Genomic DNA, 17,607 nt, shown 5'->3' on the forward strand with positions numbered 1-17,607 from the left:
TGTTTGTGGATGACCAATAGGGTTGATGAGTCTATAATCCGGGTTTACGCTGACTCTAGTGTGAAGGATACCGGAAAGGATCGCCGGGGGCGAGGGATGGACGTATTTGGATCTGAGATGATATGACTGAGTAGATGACTTGCACTGGGCTAGGCTTTACTGTGACATGCGCCAGTACTTATACCAAATGGTGATGTGAGAGAGCGGTGACCGATCCCCTTACCATGGTTTTTGAGATGACTTTACCGATATTCCCCTGGCATTCCCAAGATATGGAATGGGAGAGTGACAGACGACCCAAAGAAGTATGGTGCTATGACTTAAAGCATGTCTACCTTAGAGACCAGCATTCATAGAGTTAGAACCATACTTGCATCATGTGTTCCATATCATATTGCATCATATTATGGCTTGTATCATATGGTTTATAATTTATGGAATGACTACCTTGCTGAGTTATTTTGAACTCACTCCTTTTTGCAACATATTTTGTTAGACTTTTATACAGGTACTACCACTGTTGACTATGGCAGTCAACCCTCTGGAGGCCGAGTTGAAGACTTGTATCATACTAGTGGCGATGAACCAGTTGATAAAGATGAGTAAACCGAGATCGGGACTTGTTTGTAGCAGTTCAGTTTTATATTTGTGTGTTAGGGATGGGATGTCCCCTCATTCCCTTTTTAACCTTTTATTTGAATTGTCGGGACTATAGCTTAGTTGTTTCACTTGTTATTTGGTGAATCGGTTGTAACCTTTACTTTTAGTTGACTCATCTTCCGCTATTATGTAAGGATGGGTTTCCTCCCTCCTTTTCGCACTTGACTGTTTATCCTAATTGAATCATTTCCGCACTCTGATGTTAATTGTGAATCCTTCTGAGATCTTCTCTCGACTTTTATTATTAATGTAATTGAATATAAAGATTTATTATTGCTTTTGATTATATTATTGTGCTAAGTGGCTACAATCGTTCCTAAACTTGATCGGCGTGACCTGTAATTCACTCCCGGGTAATCCAGATAGGGTATCCCCCTTGGTGGATTTAGGGCGGGATGTGACACCTTAGCTTAGGCCTTTATACTGTCATTTTGGAACCTAAATCTGTAATTATAACTTTCATTGATATACTCTTTTAGACGTTGGATCTGTAAATTAACTTTGATTGATCTCACTTCCTTCCTTTTGATTATACACTGGGTATCATTTTATTCCACACTTTGATTATCTGTTCTTATCTTATTCTTGATGTCATTTATTACATGCTTTTACCTTAATTATTATTGTTCATGATTGTGTTATCACGTATGTGGGAGGCATGGTTGCTCGATACTTGATCCTTGGGACTATGGATCACACATACCCTAGTATGCCTGGTAGGGTACTGGCTGGGTGGATGTGACAATTTCCGCTTACTCTTTTACTGTGATTATATTAGTATCATTTTTTCGCACTTTGATTATGTTTTTGAGATCCGTCTGAGATCCATTCATTGTTTATTCTTTTAAATTACATTAATACAATGATTATTTATTGCTATGGATTATACTAATGTGCTATGTGGGAGGATGATTGTTGAGACTTGATCTTCGAGACTGTGAATCACACCTCCAGGTATTGCAGTTAGGGTATCAGTTGGGGGAAAGTGACATTCGCCACGAATTTTGTCACCCTAAGTAGTATCCAGGAGAGGAAGGCGGGCCTCAAAGCTATGTTTGCATCAGAGGAGTGGTTTTCTCGGGTTGGATCTATGTAAGTATTTTTTTTCTTTTCTCTCTACTGTTTCATTTAACAAGTTCTTATACATTTATAATATGAATATCTAGTATGTAGTATCTATTACTAAATGTGTTTGTGATAATTCAGTACGAAGAGTGGGCACACAACATAGGCAACAATCTCATCTGATGACTTTTGGAGGAATGTGACTAATGTGCTAGAGACCTTGGAGCCCATAATCAAGGTCTTGCATATGAATGACTCCTCCCTGAGGGGCTCTGCTATGCCCCATATTTATGCAGCCCTTGAGCACATAAAGATATTCATATAAAGAGCAAACCCCAGAGTTCACATTGCTTACTTGAATATTCATGCTCGATGGACCACTCATCTAATGCATCCAATGCATAGGGCGGGTAAGTAATTAGTGTGGGTTATTAATTTGTACTATAGTATATATTAGTAATTTATTCAATGATAGATCTAAATCTCTAACTGTGAGTTTATAAATTGTGCAGCCTATTATCTCAATCCCAAATATACGTATAGCTAAAATTTGGGGTTGAGGTAAGACCTGCTCAATGCCATCATGCAGGTTATTTCGAAGTTGAGTTGGACCCAGTGGTCTAGTCAAATTGCCACATGGAGATGAGATATCAAGCATTTAGAACTTAGTACTTGCTTTTTATGTTTGAAAGAATTTAGTTAACCATCAATACTAATCATTGTAGATAAAGATGTTTAGGGATGCACTTGGGGTCTTTGGTTCAGATGTTGTTATATATAATCGACAAAATTACGATCCAGGTTAATAAGTAGGATTTTTTTATTAAGCATTAAAGAATTAACTTTAGGTACTTGTGATAATGCAGCTGAGTGGTGGATGTTGTAAGGGGGCGATGCAGAGGACCTTTGGAGAGTGGCAGTGAAGATCCTCTCCCAGACTTGCTCTACCTTTGGGTGCAAGAGGATTTGGAGTACATTTGGCATGATTCACTCTAAGAGGAGGAATAGGTTGGGAAGTTAATGGCTAAATGACCTCGTGTATTGCCACTATAACATAAGGTTGAAGATAGAGCATGATAGGATACATGCTAATCGTGATAGGGATAGGGACAGGGACATCCGGCTTGAAAATATCTTCGAGGTCACTGCAGATGAGCAACATCCCCTCACTGATTGGTTGTTGGACAGAGGGCCGGTGTTAGACCAGCCTGAAGGTAGGCCAGGCCCATTCATTACTCAAGCTATGGGAGTTGATGTAGATGAGCACATGACATCTCAAGAGGGCAAGGCACATACACAGGCAGCTGTTGCCACTGTGGATGGTGGAGTATGGCACGCACGAGGACATCCAAATGACACCTTTGCTCCCAGTCCCAATCAGACTTGGAGGGATAATGATGATGATGACGATGAACTTAGTGGTGGTGGAGTACAGGAGCGATTACATGTTCCATTATCAAAGACACAGCATCCTCCGGAGAGATTCACTGGAGAGACTCAGTACAAACATGCCACCCAAGATGACAATCATGGTGGTGAGTTTTATTGTGATCGTCCTACGAGCTACACTCGGCCAGGGAGGGGGGAGGGCCATGGTGGGAGCAGGAGCACATGCATGGCTATGGTTATAGTGATGATACTCAATCGTATGGCTCATACAACCATTTCAATCCGACGGATAGCTTGTCGGGAGCGATAGGGTCTATGAGTTTGGAGGAGTCCATAGGCGCTCCACATCTGCTTATGGTTATGGCGTCCCTCCCGCTCATGGGCACGATGATACATACCCGTCTTCTAGGAGTTCGCACTACTATGCGTACAATGATGGATCATCCATGAGTTTGGATGACTCCAGAAGCTCCACACGAACCACATCTAGTTATGGGGTTATGATGGTTGGGGTCATCATCATCATAGCATCCTGATTATCCCTCCTAATGGCTCGGGGACAACTGGTATGTTGGAGGCATTATACCAATATGGTATGCAACCAAACCTACCATCATATGAACCAACACAAGCACCACCATACCCAGTAGGTCTCTTAACTCTCTTCCATATCTCTATTCTCATTACCCTCCTGATGGGAGTAGTTTTGCATCCATAGATGACGCTAATTACAAATCTCTAGTTTCTATGTACCTCAATAACCATTAGCATGAAATGTCATGGTGATTTTAAAAATATGATGGAAAAGAAGCTTATAACTGTAACCTTTGGGCCTTTTAGCATGAGACACAGGACTCACAGCAGATGGATCCACCAGGGCATAATACTTGATATTGACATGATACAAGTTGTGTCAGCACATGCATATACTTAGTTATATTTGTATCCTAATATTTTATAATGATGTTTATTGTTTTTGTGCATATTTATTTTGGTTTAATTGTTTAACATAATGTTATAAAATTCCTATTTTGCCCATATACAGGTCAGGTATGTGCCAATCAAGAACAACAATGTATACATGACGGATATATGCCAATCAAGAACACCATTTTATGTGAGATTTTGGGCAAAACCAGCAATTCTAAGGTGCTTATTGACATCAAATTAAGGTAGACACCAAATTTGGGCCCAAAATGACCTAATACCCCCCCCCCCCAAATGGAGGGCCGAAATCTCGCCGAAACTTGGCCATATAATGCCAAAATTTTGCCGGTTCACCAGTCAATGAATTTTGGACACCTACAATTAGATAATATTAACATAAACCAAATCGTCTTCTTGGTTTTTTTTTTTTTTTTTGGTGGGGGTGGGGGAGGGGGAATAAACTGAATCAATAAGCATGTGAATCTTGTATTTAAGATGACCAAAATACCCTAAGCAATATGAGATCTCTTGAGTCGGCTTGTGGGTAATAACAGTCGGCAATTTTATTTACAACGCCTGTCATTTGCAAAGGATTCTCCTAATCTGTAGGGTTGCGCTAAACGTTAGAAGGGTACATTTGCCTTGCAATCCATCTACGAGGATCATTCCCACATATACAACCCTGATGGCTGATGAATTTTTGGCTGTTCTATTTTCAAACAATCAATTTCACGTAGAAAACATTTGGCATGGATTCAAAGGGCCATGGCTTGTTTAGAAAACTCGCCTAGTGCGGTTACCAACCTTAGATGCAAAAAATCCCCGCTAGAAGACTCACCCACCACAGCCAGGTGTGCGACCCAGGTCGAACACCGAATTAGTCAGGGCAAAGCCTTGGAACCGGGGTTGGCAACCAAAAAAAAAATTTTTAATAAATAAATAAATAAATAAATAAAAAAGACTCACTTTCTATTAGCAAAAGAAAACACAACAAGAATGCACAACAAATTAACTCAATCAACCATATAATTTTCTTTGCCTTCCACTGTAGAGCACAAAGGATTAAGCAAAAGATATTCAAATCAATGAAACCAAGGACTTAAGCCTTTTATAATCACCATAGGCAACTCAAATATAGAGGAAGTCTGGGCCCAGAATGAATCGTTACTCAGAACATGCTGTACTCATCTTCTGCATTAATTCGAATGTAGCATATACTGGCAGTCACGAAGATAAGAAACGACGATAACTCCATTGCAAGTGCTCCCCAACCAATAACATCTGCATGTTTTAAGATTGATGGTATTGCAATGCATCCAACTGCAGAAGCTCCAGTCAAGAACTTGGTAGCATCTACCCAACTGTGATATACAAGGTTTGATAGAGACTGAAAGTTAAAGACATGAATTTTTATTTCAGTCCCAAATTAATAATCAGGTCAATTACCTAATCTGCAGAGGACTCACCTATTCCCAGTTTCAGAAGAGAGAGACGAGGAATCAGACCCAACAAAAAATATGAGAGGCATAGGAAGAAGTATATACATTATTGCTGCAGGAAGACAATGTAAAACATCAGCATAACAGTTCCAGTAAACGATCAAAAAGAAATTCTCCCAATAGAATATTTCATTTTTGCATTCTAATGTCCAAGAGTATAGGTAATAAACAAGCAAATGTTTCTGGGTAAGCATTTCTGAGAATTAAAACTTATAGCCTAGAAGCATCAAATCCTCCAGTCGATATGTCCCATCTACAGGGTGGGGTAGCTATAAAAAGAGAGGAAAAGAAGTAGCAGGTTTAGCCTAATAATCTAACAGGCTAAAGAAGTCCTTTACACCTTATCAATTTAAACATAAAAGGGAGGGGGCGAGGGTAAGCAGGAAGCACTTCATGGTGTGGACTGTAATGGGAAGATTAGAATAAGGTGAATAAATGGCAGACTTCATGTTAAGTAGACACTTTAATGTGGGAAATCCAGAATTTTCCCACACGTAGATGGTTCTGCCTGGCAACACTATGAGTTGATGCAGCTGAATACAGGTTATACATCTAAATTTTTTGTTATCAGGCTGGTTCAGCTGTCAGTTTTCCACTTGTCACAAAGATGCAAATGATCAAGTCCACCTTCACCCTTGCACCAATCTGTGGTTATGCGCTCTGCACTTTCTACTGATCACGTACCTGATGCATTGCGGTGTTTGTAATGTACCCAATCTTACCAGACAAATATATAAATCTTCTGGTACTCCAACCGAGTGGTTGGTAAATATATCCCACATCTTCTCTTTCCAAACTTGCTAATTACAAGAATGCAAAAGTTTAAGAGAAGTGCTATCAGCTTTCTACACACAGAGAAAGAGAGAGAGAAGGGGGATTCTGAAGAGCAAGCAGCCAGTAACTACATAAGCTTAGATGATTAAACTAGTTTTAAAATTTTAGAAAATAGAATCTCAATTGCATGTACAGGAAGCAAGCAAGATATTGGATAAAATAATAGCTGCACATGAAATAAAGAGGTGGAAGGTGAAACTCTGGATCCAATGTTTTGCTCTCAACGGTATCTTGTATTTTGGAGAAAGCAACGGAGAAACAATTCCCTTAAGCATAACCATTTTCCTTATTCATTACAAAATGCCACAACACAATAGTGTGTGTATAGACTCCTCTTCAACTAGGACTGTTAAGATGCGCATGATTTACCACTTCAGTGGTAACCACATTATGTGGGGTCCACCATAGACTGGGCTAGATTTAATTTTATTTCCTTAGCTCCAATTTCTTAGATTAAGAAATTACATTCTATCTCCCTTTTGTTTCCTCTTTTTTTTTTGGGGGGGTTTCTTTTGGGGGGGGGGGGGTGCTGTTTAGCAAGCAATACTTGGGGAGATTTATTTCCTCTCCTTCTTGATACTTGGGTATCAAGCGAATCTATTTTAGAATACAAATGTTTGAAAATATTTGAAGATTTTGCAACCAGATTTAGGGATGTTTTGAAGATTTTTCCAATTTGGATCATTTTCAATGATAAATACACTATTGAGGGGGAGAGCTACATCTTGCACAACTCTCTATTCCCTCCTCTATCTTTTCTTCTTCTTCACCAATTCTTGTCTCTTTCTTCAGCACTCCAATATTTCTAGTTATTTTAATTTCAAGAGAAAATTACACGGCACCCAGCATTTTTGGGGTGAAACTAGTGACCACCCACTATTACCTCTAATATTACATGGCACCCACATGCATAATTACAAGTTTACCCACACTTAAATTATGCTATTAAATAGTTAGTAAAATTACTTAAATACCCTTACCCTTGTTTGACTCATTTAAAATGATCCTACCCAACCCTTAGTTGGGAGAATCCCTTCACCCATTTTCTACCTACATCTCTCTCTCTCTCGAGTTTTGCTCTCTTCCCTCTCATGAAAGCCTAGTGCCATGACGATTTGCTTTCAACATCAATGGTTCCGTTATCGCTGGACACAGAACATTGAGAAATCGAGCTTCAATTCTAAGTCACCATCCACATTCCTAAGTCAGTGAAGATCGTTCAATGCATAGCCTTCCAGTTTGCAGATTTAATTGGGAGCTTCTACTCAGTTCAATTCCAACAATTTCTTGGTAAATAGGAATCGCAAAAACCATAAAATGGAATTCCCTTAAGATAATATAAGCAAAGAAGTAAGAAAAAGGTGTATGAACACCAACTTCGAAGAGAGAAAAGATAGCTCACTAGTCCTTAAATGGACTCTAAATTCAAATTAAATGTATCGGAGAAGATAGATAAGGGGCAGTGAAGAGTTATGGGTTTCCTTCCCAGTGAAAATGTGTCTGCAACTGAAAAGAGAAGAAGTCGACATGAAGAGGTTTTGCTAAGTAACCATGGGAAAAATTCACTAGCAGACGCCGTGAAAGAATCTATGGAACATGGAGAGACCTTCCTTCATCACCACCTGAAATCCAAAAATTTTGGGGTAATGTTGATCGAACTTGAATCTGGAGTTCAACAACCATCAGGAATAAAAAAATCGAATCTGATCAGACTTGAATATAGAGTTCCAACAACCATCTGGAATTAAAAAATAAAATAAAATAAATTAATGTTCTTGAAATTTTACAGGGTTTTGAATCCTTGAGATTGAATAAGATTGAGATTAAAATTTTGATTGAACACTAGTCTCTCAATTGAGAGAACTCAGTGGATCTGAGCGTGCACTTTGAATTGGCTTTGAGTTCAATCATTTAGTAGAGAATTGCAGTGGGGCAGTTTTGGGGATCTGTAGGAGTTGGATTTGGAGGAATGCCATGGGGGTAGTTGGTCGCTGGCAGGGGGAAGGGGTGGGGATGTAGCTGAATCCCTTCACCTAGTTGGGTATGGAAGGGTATCAAACTAAGGGCATTATTGTCATTTCCCTACCCAGAGGGCATTTGGGTACTTTGAAATTCAAATTTTAAATTAGTTAAACAAGGGCAAGGCTATTTAAGTAATTTTAGTAACCATTTAACAACATAATTTAACTATGGATAACTTGTGATTATGCAAGTGGGTGCCATGTAATTTTGGAGATAATAGTGGGTGGTCATTGGTTTCACCCAAAAAAATTGTGGATGCCATGTAATTTTCTCTAATTTTAACTATGTTACATGGTATCAGAGCAGTGACTACAAGTTCTGTTAGAAATTAGGAATCATCTCCGAGGATATTCGGGTTCTATCACTGCTGCCTATCTACTACCATTTGCTTAGTTATTTCTGTCATAAGCATGAACTAGACCTTATTCTTAACAAGGTTATGAAGGCTTGAAGATTCTAAAGTCTGATTATTTAAAGAGTATGTTTGTGGTTTAGACTATCTGAATATCTTGCTGTGATTTGTTTTCTGGCCAACACTCTCCAGAATTTCTTGAAGTTTAGTCTAGTCTCATTAATCCAATTGATGTTCCTGATATTTTGGAAGTTCATTTTCTTCTGAAAAAAGTCAGCAACTTTGTTAGTTGTTACATCAATTCAAATCTGGTACTAAAAAGGAAGACCTATATTACGACTAGGCATGGCTACTAACTTGTTACTTGAAACCAGAATTCTTAATTAATTTTACTATTTTGTTTCATCATTAGTTGCTGAATACTGAACTCCCTATTGGCCTAATTTTTTTATTTTTATTCCACTTATCATTATCTCTGCTGCCACGCAAGTTGTGCTTTATTATGTGAGGCATTGAAGTGGTAACCTGTTCTTGAGAATCCCACCTTGTTTATATCTCTAGTGCCTAAGAACTCTCTATTGCAAGTTGAAGTTCTCTGCTAGTTTTAGGTGAGGTTAAAGGTTAAAGATGAACAACCAATCGTTATTAACCCATCCTGCTCTTTTCTCCCTTACTTTTTTCATGGCTACTCCTTTTTTTACATTGAATTCCAGCAAACCCCTTTAGTTACAGTCACTTCCAAGCTTGTCCTTATTAAATATATGAAATCCTACTTTCTCCATTGGAAACTCTTAACTATTTCTGGTTTTATGACATGTTTCCTTCTTATTTACCCACACATCCCTGTTTCTCGCTATTACAAAATCCTTGCTTCTGAAATTTTATTAGAAACTAAAACCGATCCCCATATTATGTTCCAGAATTATCCATTGCCTTTTTTAAATCTCATTCTTGAGAGGCACTGCTTTTACACATTTACATGTTCAAGGTCATGGTTGCCACTACTTTTTTGACATATTTAGTCACTAGATATCAATCATATCAATTTTAGGGTTCCAACTTTTGAAACTAGCCATATGTGTAACATTATAAGTTACCATGAGGAGAGATTGGGAGTTGTCACTTGGGATCTAATTACTTGGTGATTACTTTTACCACGAAGAGGTGCATTGGAAATTACTAGAATCTGGTTACAATGCTACTCCTAGTTATTAATTGCCACATGTAATGCTACACATGAGCAGGAGAATAAAGACTTACTCTATCTACTCAAGGCTTGCATTTGATGATGGTATTCTACAATAATCCATGTAGCCGGTCCCATTTAGTTGGGAAAAGGCTGCTTCTTCTTCTTCTTCTTGTTTTTGTAGTATTCTATAATAATAATATCTACCTAATTGATTTACAGTAAGTCATACTACCTTTTATCTACCTACTTAGTCGATAACTTATATTGTCTTTTACCACCTAACTATTTCACAATAACCCGTACTACCTTTTATCTACCTATTTGGTCTGCAACAATCTATATTGTCCTTTTACCTTCCTACTTGGTCCACAATAATCCATACTAATTTTCTTTTTATCTACCTTCTTGGTTTGTTGTAACCCATACTTAGTTTGCAATAACCAATACTGCCCTTTTACCTAGTTGGTCTGCAGTAACCCATACTACCTTTTACCTATCTATTTGGTCCGTAGTAATAAATATTGTCTTTTACCTACCCAAACTTTTACCTACTACTTGCCTTCTTGCAAAAGCTTATATGTGGACATTGGAGCTATAATTTGCATCTATTAGTGTGAAAATTCCTCCCTACTACTGGCATTATTTGGAAAGTGCCTTTGATGCTGCTTTACTTGTGGATTTTGTTCATCTTCAATACGCCAATTATTCTCATTGTTGGATGGTTCACTCAACATAAAGAATTAAAGATTGTCATTTTAAGTTGTTGATTATATCCTGGGTGAAGTTCTCTTGGTGTTTTTTGGCATCTACTACGGTTCCAGGTGTTAAAGATGATGGAGCTTTTAATACATGTTCCTATTATTCCAAGCTAAAGCCTTTGATATGTATACTCCAGCTAGAGGGGGAGTGTTAAATATAAGCAATTTACCACTTCAGTGGTAACTACATTATGTGGGGTCCACCATAGACTAGCTTAGATTTTATATTATTTCCTTAGCTCCTATTTATTAGACTAGGATATTACTTTTTATTTTCTGTACTTTCTATTTCTATTTAGCTTGACTAGCAAGCAATATTTAAGGAGATTTGTTTCCATTCCTTCTTGTTACTTGGGTATCAAGCTAGTCTATTTTAGAATAGTAATGTTTGAAAATATTTGAAGATCTTTTAACCAAATTTAAGGATATTTTGAAGATTACTCTAATTAGGAAACTTTTGAATAATAAATATGCTGTTGAGGGGGAGAGCTGCATCTTGCACAACTCTCCATTCCCTCCTTCATCTCTTTTTCTTCTCCACCACTTCTCTCTTCCTTCAGCTCTATATTATTTTTAGTTTTTTTAATTTTAATTCTGTTACAAAGAGAGGGGGGGGGGAATGAGAGACCAATATCTGCAATCACACGCATATGACAAGATTCTATTGATAGTCTCCTAAACAAAATGATGATAAAAGAGAGTTGTTTCACTTACCAATATCCACAACTCAAGGATAGTCATGAAGTCTATGATTAGACAAAAAAATGGTTAACTACATAACCAGCATAACATATAAATTCTAATGTCCTTTCAGAAACTCTTTTTCAATTGTCATTCATAATTGAGTACTGTTGCGGCTGAAATTGCCTCTGCGATTGGACCATAGAATGAACCTCTAAATTGATGCTGGTTATTCCAAGATCCTTGAGATTCCTCATGACCCCTGAGTGAATCCCTACAAGACTAGGGAAATCCGTCAGAGTGGGCCGATCAGGACGATCAACAGACGCCTCCGATGGCTAAGTCAAGCCAAGGTCTAAGGAGAAGACGAATTGCAGAAGTTGCAGAGACTGCCATGTGAGTGAGTGAGAGATAGTGGGAAATGAGTCACAAACCGTGTGTCAATTCTCAGTTTACCTATTGAAATGAGTTACATACCATGTGTCAATTCCTAGTTTACCTAGTTATACCTATCATCCACGTGCGAGTCAGTTATGCCTAATCAGCTTCATTCTCATCTGTTAGATCATTGCAGCTACAGTTAACGGCCTTGATCTGGTGATAAACTCATAGCCGGGTCCGTCAAGAGCCGGCCACTAGTCCAACCTCCTAATCAATTGACCTGATGATAATCTCTTGGCTGGCCTGGTGTGAACCAGCAGTTGGGTATTATTGTCATAACACAAGCCCCTTAGGCTGCTGGTCAGACTGGCTGACCAGGAGGGTTCTGACCAGTTCACCCAATCAATGGATGAAGGATGACCACTTTCAGCTGATGAAGTCACTTGGTCTGATGCCTGTTAACTTGCTCTTCCTAATAACTAATGAAGCAGTTTGGTGAGTTGGCTGATCAGGCAACTGAAGATTCCACGGATCTCATGTGGTACGACTGACCACATCTGGTGCCTTGCTCTCCTTAGGTTTTTCCATGCCCTTAAATAATCATTGCTTGAGGAATACAGAAAAAGGCTTCAATGCAACGGATGTCCGTCGCCTTATATTCAGTGAACCATTCTGCTTAGCCCAGGCATCCTTGCCATTAATATATATGAAGCATGCAGAACGTCAAATTTTGGAAAAGCACTATCCAACATTAGCTCTTCCTTCCAACCAGTGACTCCACATGGATTTCTCATTGATGCTGCTCAGGAACACGATGAGTCTGCTAATCCTGCTGTCCGTCCTAACAAATCCTATCCGTTGATGCAAACATTTAAATGGCCTTCCTTTCACTATAATAGGTTGCTGGAAGATGACAACCAACTTGGCCTGTTTAAACTCCTCCCAGGTGATTTTCACCCCCTGCATATATCCTCCTTTAATCAACCTAACATATGATTCCTAAGTAATATATAAATTCTGATATGTTTGTCTTCTCTTGCAGTGGGTTTCGAGATTTCTGTTGAGGAGAAGAGGGGTTCTGCTGATGAGAGAGAATTTACAAGAAGTGGAGGAGGCTAGGTTGAGGTATGAGGTTGAGGAAGTGGAGAGAAAAAGAAGGGAAGAAGGAAGAGAAAGAGAAGAAGAAAGAAGAGGACAGAAAAAGTCTGAGGAGGCCTCAAAGAAAAAAGAGGCCGAAGGAAAAAGGGTGACGGAAAATGGTCCCTCATCTGAGCAAAGGAACAGAGGGAGGAGTCTAGCCAGAGCATTCCAACCCCTCCCCCAGCTGAGGAGCATACTCCACCATCCCACCACCACCTGCTTGGTTCAACGTGCCCTGAGGAAACATCACTCGAAGGTGTCATGGCAGTTCCATGGGGGAATGGAGCCCACCACCTTTTTTGGCTCAACAAATCTTGACTCCGCATCGATTCTAGAGTCTGAGATTGAGGCATATGTCCCAGAGTGGCCCCTGTCTGCTTGTCATGTTGCCATGGATGACCCACCAATAGGGAAGCTCTGGGCTCTACACGCCAAATTGCCTGAGGATGTCAGGAGACTGGCTAAGCTTTTAGTGATGCTGGCTAGGGGTAAGAACTCAGTTCCTTTATTGTTTCTTCTTTCCTTCTTTTTATTAAGTTATCCTGATCAACTTGCCAAAGTCTGTTTTTGTTCAGACGGGTAACTGCTCAAACTAATTTGCTACTGAGGCCTTAATCACGCTTGATATTATGGCCATGGAACTTAAAAGCACTGACTGCTGCCAAGCTTGAAGCGGAGATGGTGGTCTACTCTCTGAGGGTATCCTTCAAGAATCTGGCCAAGGAGGAGGAAAAGCTAAGAGAAGAAAATGCCAACCTCAAGTTTGAAGTGGTACAGGTTCGTGAGGACAGGGATTTAAATGCTGAAGAAGCAAAGTGCCTTTCTGCAAAAGTTGCTGAACTCCAAGGTGTCGTACAACACATGATGAAGGAAAAGGAAGCAACGTAGGCCTCCATAGAAGAAGCTAAGGTTGAAGCTGTGAGGGCCATCGAACAGTTGCCTGAGCTAAAGAGCCTTCTTGAAGAAACAAATAGGTCATGCCTACAACAAAGGGGCTGACCAAACACGGGAAATTGTCCTGAGGATAGACGCCAACTTCAATACACAGGACATGTCTCCACCTGTGATTGACCTAAGGGTATGTGACCATGTTGGCCTCAATAATCCTAAAGGGGCGGAACCAAGATTCAACATTGGAGGGGGGCAAAGAATGAAAGTCCAAATAACCTTTCCGTTGGGTAAGCACTAATGCTTTTTCGCCACACATTGTGTGGGCCCTTATAAAACCCATTGGGGTCCCACCTCTGAATTATTTTTCTATATTAAAGAATAGGCCCACATATATTTTGTGGGGCCCACACATATTTGAAAAAAATGGGTAATTTATTGATAATGATGAAAAAATATAGATAAATTAAAGCACCAATACAAAAATATATATATACATGACTTCGACCCTAAAAAGTTTGACACAAACCAAAATTTTCTTTGGTAGGAGATGCAAATCAATTTTATTTTTTTTAGGTAGGAGATGCAAACCAATGGTAGGTAGTTACCTTACTAACTATAGACATTTTATTCACAATATAAAATCAAATAACAAAAATTGCGGAAGAAATAAAGAACCAGAGAATATAAAATCAAATAAAAAGAATAATAGAAAGAAAAAAATGAGAAAAAAGAAACGATAAATAAATTGAGAAAGATAAAGAGTACCTAATTGTGGAGAAGATTTTTTTCCAAATTTTCCTTAACCCACGCTTATAGAGTGGGAAGAGAATAAATCGGAAGAAAAGAGGAGAGAGGAGAGAATAAATAGGGATTGAGAAGTTAGTTTCTAATTAGGAATGACATTTTGAATACCTAATAAGATTTTCAAAATTTCTTTATAGAAAGAGGAGAATAAATAGGAAGAAAAGATGAAAGAGAAGAGAAGAGAGAATAAATAGGGATTGAGGAGTTAGTTTTTAATTAGGAATGACATTTATACTTTTTAATTAGGAATGACATTTATACCTATTACTTTACCTTCAAAAGTTGTTCTCAATATTGCCGGGGGGGGGGGGGGGAGGCAAATAGTGATATTTCACATGTGGGAAGAGAAAAAACTGAAAATTAAGGAAATTAATATAAAATTTGTAAAAATTAAGGAAATTAATAAAAAAAAATTAAAATTCGGGGGGGGGGGGGTGTGTGCCATGCCTCCCCCCTCCCCCAGCCCCACTGTGGTTCCGCCCCTGGTCCTAAATGGATGAGGCGAAGGACCTCTAGTTGCGTTGGATGGAACCGGAGTCAGCGTGATTTCTTAGACAAATAGGCTCCAGACTAGTAGCTTCTCATCAATCAATCTCTAGGCAATGTCAAACAGTCTTTTGATGTATTTTCTTCAGATCATTTTGCAACTTTTTTTTTATTGATGGAAGAATTCTGCCTTCTTCCAAATGTGCATTACTTCCACACTACTTACCCTCTTGTCAAAGTATGGTTGTTGAGGTAAGCATTTGTGCCTTACTAACCAGTTAACCACTAGATACTAACTAGCTTACTAGCCATATTCTGACCAGCTTACAGCTGTGACCATCTATAGGTCTTCTTCCCCCCCCCCCCCCAACCCCAAAAAAAAAAAGAAGGCATGCCTTTGCTGTGACCATATTTCAGTGCTTCTTGCTGCATTTTTTTGCCAATAGAAACCTTGCCTAAGCATCTTATAGGCCAATGCTTTATCTCCCATGTGACTACCGCATATACCATCATGAACCTCACCCTAAGCATACTGGGCATCTGAAGGACCCAAACACTTCAAGAGCAGACCTGAAATTGATCTTTTGTACCATCGGCCATCCTTGAATGTGTATTTGGCTGCTCTTCTCCTTACTGTTCTTGGTGTCTCCCCCTATCAATGGGCGATAGATCATCCAGAGGTACTAAACTATGGGGTCCATCTAGGAAGGCTTCTCATCAATATCCATCACTTCAACCTCTAAATATGTTAGAGTACTCAGATCTTCCACATATACTACTAGAGCCAATTTAGAAAACTATGCTAAGGCTAGATGAACCAATGCATCAGCCATATTGTTGTTTTTCTGAGGGATCTAAAAGATCTCAAACAATGCATATCATGCTCAACACTAGTTGACTTTCTGAAGATATTGTGCCATCCTATCTTCTTTTTCCTAGTAAACTCCCAAGACCTAGTTAACCACCCCAACTTTGAGTCACTCTATGCCTTTACATTTTAAGCACAAACATTCTTGGTCAAATGAAGGCCTGCAATTAATGCCACATATTCTACTTCATTAATAAAGGCCCCAAAATCAAAATGCAAAGCACAATGAATAGTAAATCCTTCAGGGCTTTGAAGCATCAGCACAACATCAGACACAACAAAGCTACTCGAACCATCCACATGTAGGATCCATCTACAAGGTAGTCCTATAAGAGTTTCCATCTCCACTGTGGGTGAGTTACCTTCTGCTACAAAGTCTGCTAATAGTTAAGCTTTTATGATTGTGCGTGGTTCGAAACCAATTTGATGCTCACTCAGCTCTACTACTTATGTAACTAGCTGTCTAGCCAAGTCTGGCTTATGCAGAATTTTCTTCAGAGGCCAATTGGTTAGTACAGTGATTGGATGAGCCTAAAAAATGGGGCCTCAACTTCCTTGCTAGCACCAACAATTCCCAGGCCTGCTTATCCACCTCAGGTTACCTTGTTTCCGCATCAAACAAGGTATACCTTACAAAGCATATACTACTTGCATTTTTTATCCCATCTCTCATTACTAATAATGGTACTTGCATTTCCGATCCCGCTAGCTTCAAGGCTGAGATTGTCTCCTTTTCCAATCCCCTCTCTCTTCCCTCTCTACCTCCTCGCAATCTGCTTCCTCCCAACCTCATTAACAAAGTCATCGATCCTTCTATTGTCTCCTCTCTCAGCGCCATCCCTTCCTCGGAAGAAATCCTTCTAGCCATCCGCTCCCACAAGCCCAATAAGGCCCCGGGACCTGATGGCTTTAATATGGGTTTCTTCCTTGCTTCATGGGATTTCATTGAGAATGATCTTGTCCATGCCATCTGCAGCTTCTTCTTTAACCCCACTCAACTTTCCTCCATTCATCAAACTTTCCTCTGCCTCATCCCCAAGAAGCAAGGTGCCTCCTCCGTCTCAGATTTCTGCCCCATCTCCCTTCGTAATCTCATCTATAAGTTCATCTCTAAAATCCTTGCGAATAGGCTCAAATCAACTCTCCCTTCCCTTGTCAACCTGAATCAATCGGCCTTTATTTCGGGCCGCAGCATTGCAGATAACATTCTCCTTTGTGCGGAGATTGTTCGCGGCTTTGATAGATCCTCCGACTCCCCGGCTGCGCTCCTTAAGGTTGATCTTCATAAAGCCTTTAATTCCATTCGCTGGGATTTCATTAACGATGTCCTCACTGCCATGGGTTTCCCTTCCCCCTTCATTCACTGGATTGAAACCTATATCTCCACCCCCAGATTCTCTATCATTGCCAATGGTTCCCCCGCTGGATTCTTTCCCTCCCTTGTGGAAATCCGCCAGGGTTGCCCCTTATCTCCTTATCTTTTCTCTCTAGCCTTGGAAGTTCTCTCCCGCATCCTCCAAACCAAAACTAACCAACTCCTCATTTCCCCCATTCCCAAATGCAAATCCCTGAACCTTACCCATCTTGCTTTTGTTGACGATCTCATGATCTTCTCAAAAGCGGATCACCTCTCCATATCCTCCATCCTCTCGGCTCTCTCG

General features: G+C 39.6%; 1 protein-coding gene across 1 annotated transcript in view; it reads right to left on the reverse strand.

The window, feature by feature from the left end:
- Positions 1–4,992: 4,992 nt before the first annotated feature.
- LOC149028919 (Vacuolar protein sorting 55 (VPS55) family protein) overlaps positions 4,993–17,607 on the reverse strand; it is a 45,140-nt gene continuing 32,525 nt past the window's right edge. The window contains exons 4-5 of the mRNA XM_089139390.1: positions 5,508–5,592; positions 4,993–5,402 (exon numbers count right to left, since the gene is read on the reverse strand). Coding sequence (XP_088995516.1) covers positions 5,210–5,402; positions 5,508–5,592 — 278 coding nt within the window. The 3' untranslated portion in view covers positions 4,993–5,209. The remainder of the gene's footprint in view (positions 5,403–5,507; positions 5,593–17,607) is intronic.

Source organism: Hakea prostrata, chromosome 1 (assembly GCF_041222555.1).
Source record: "Hakea prostrata isolate BN-2017 chromosome 1, UWA_Hpros_2, whole genome shotgun sequence".
In the NCBI taxonomy this organism is placed as follows: Eukaryota; Viridiplantae; Streptophyta; class Magnoliopsida; order Proteales; family Proteaceae; genus Hakea; species Hakea prostrata.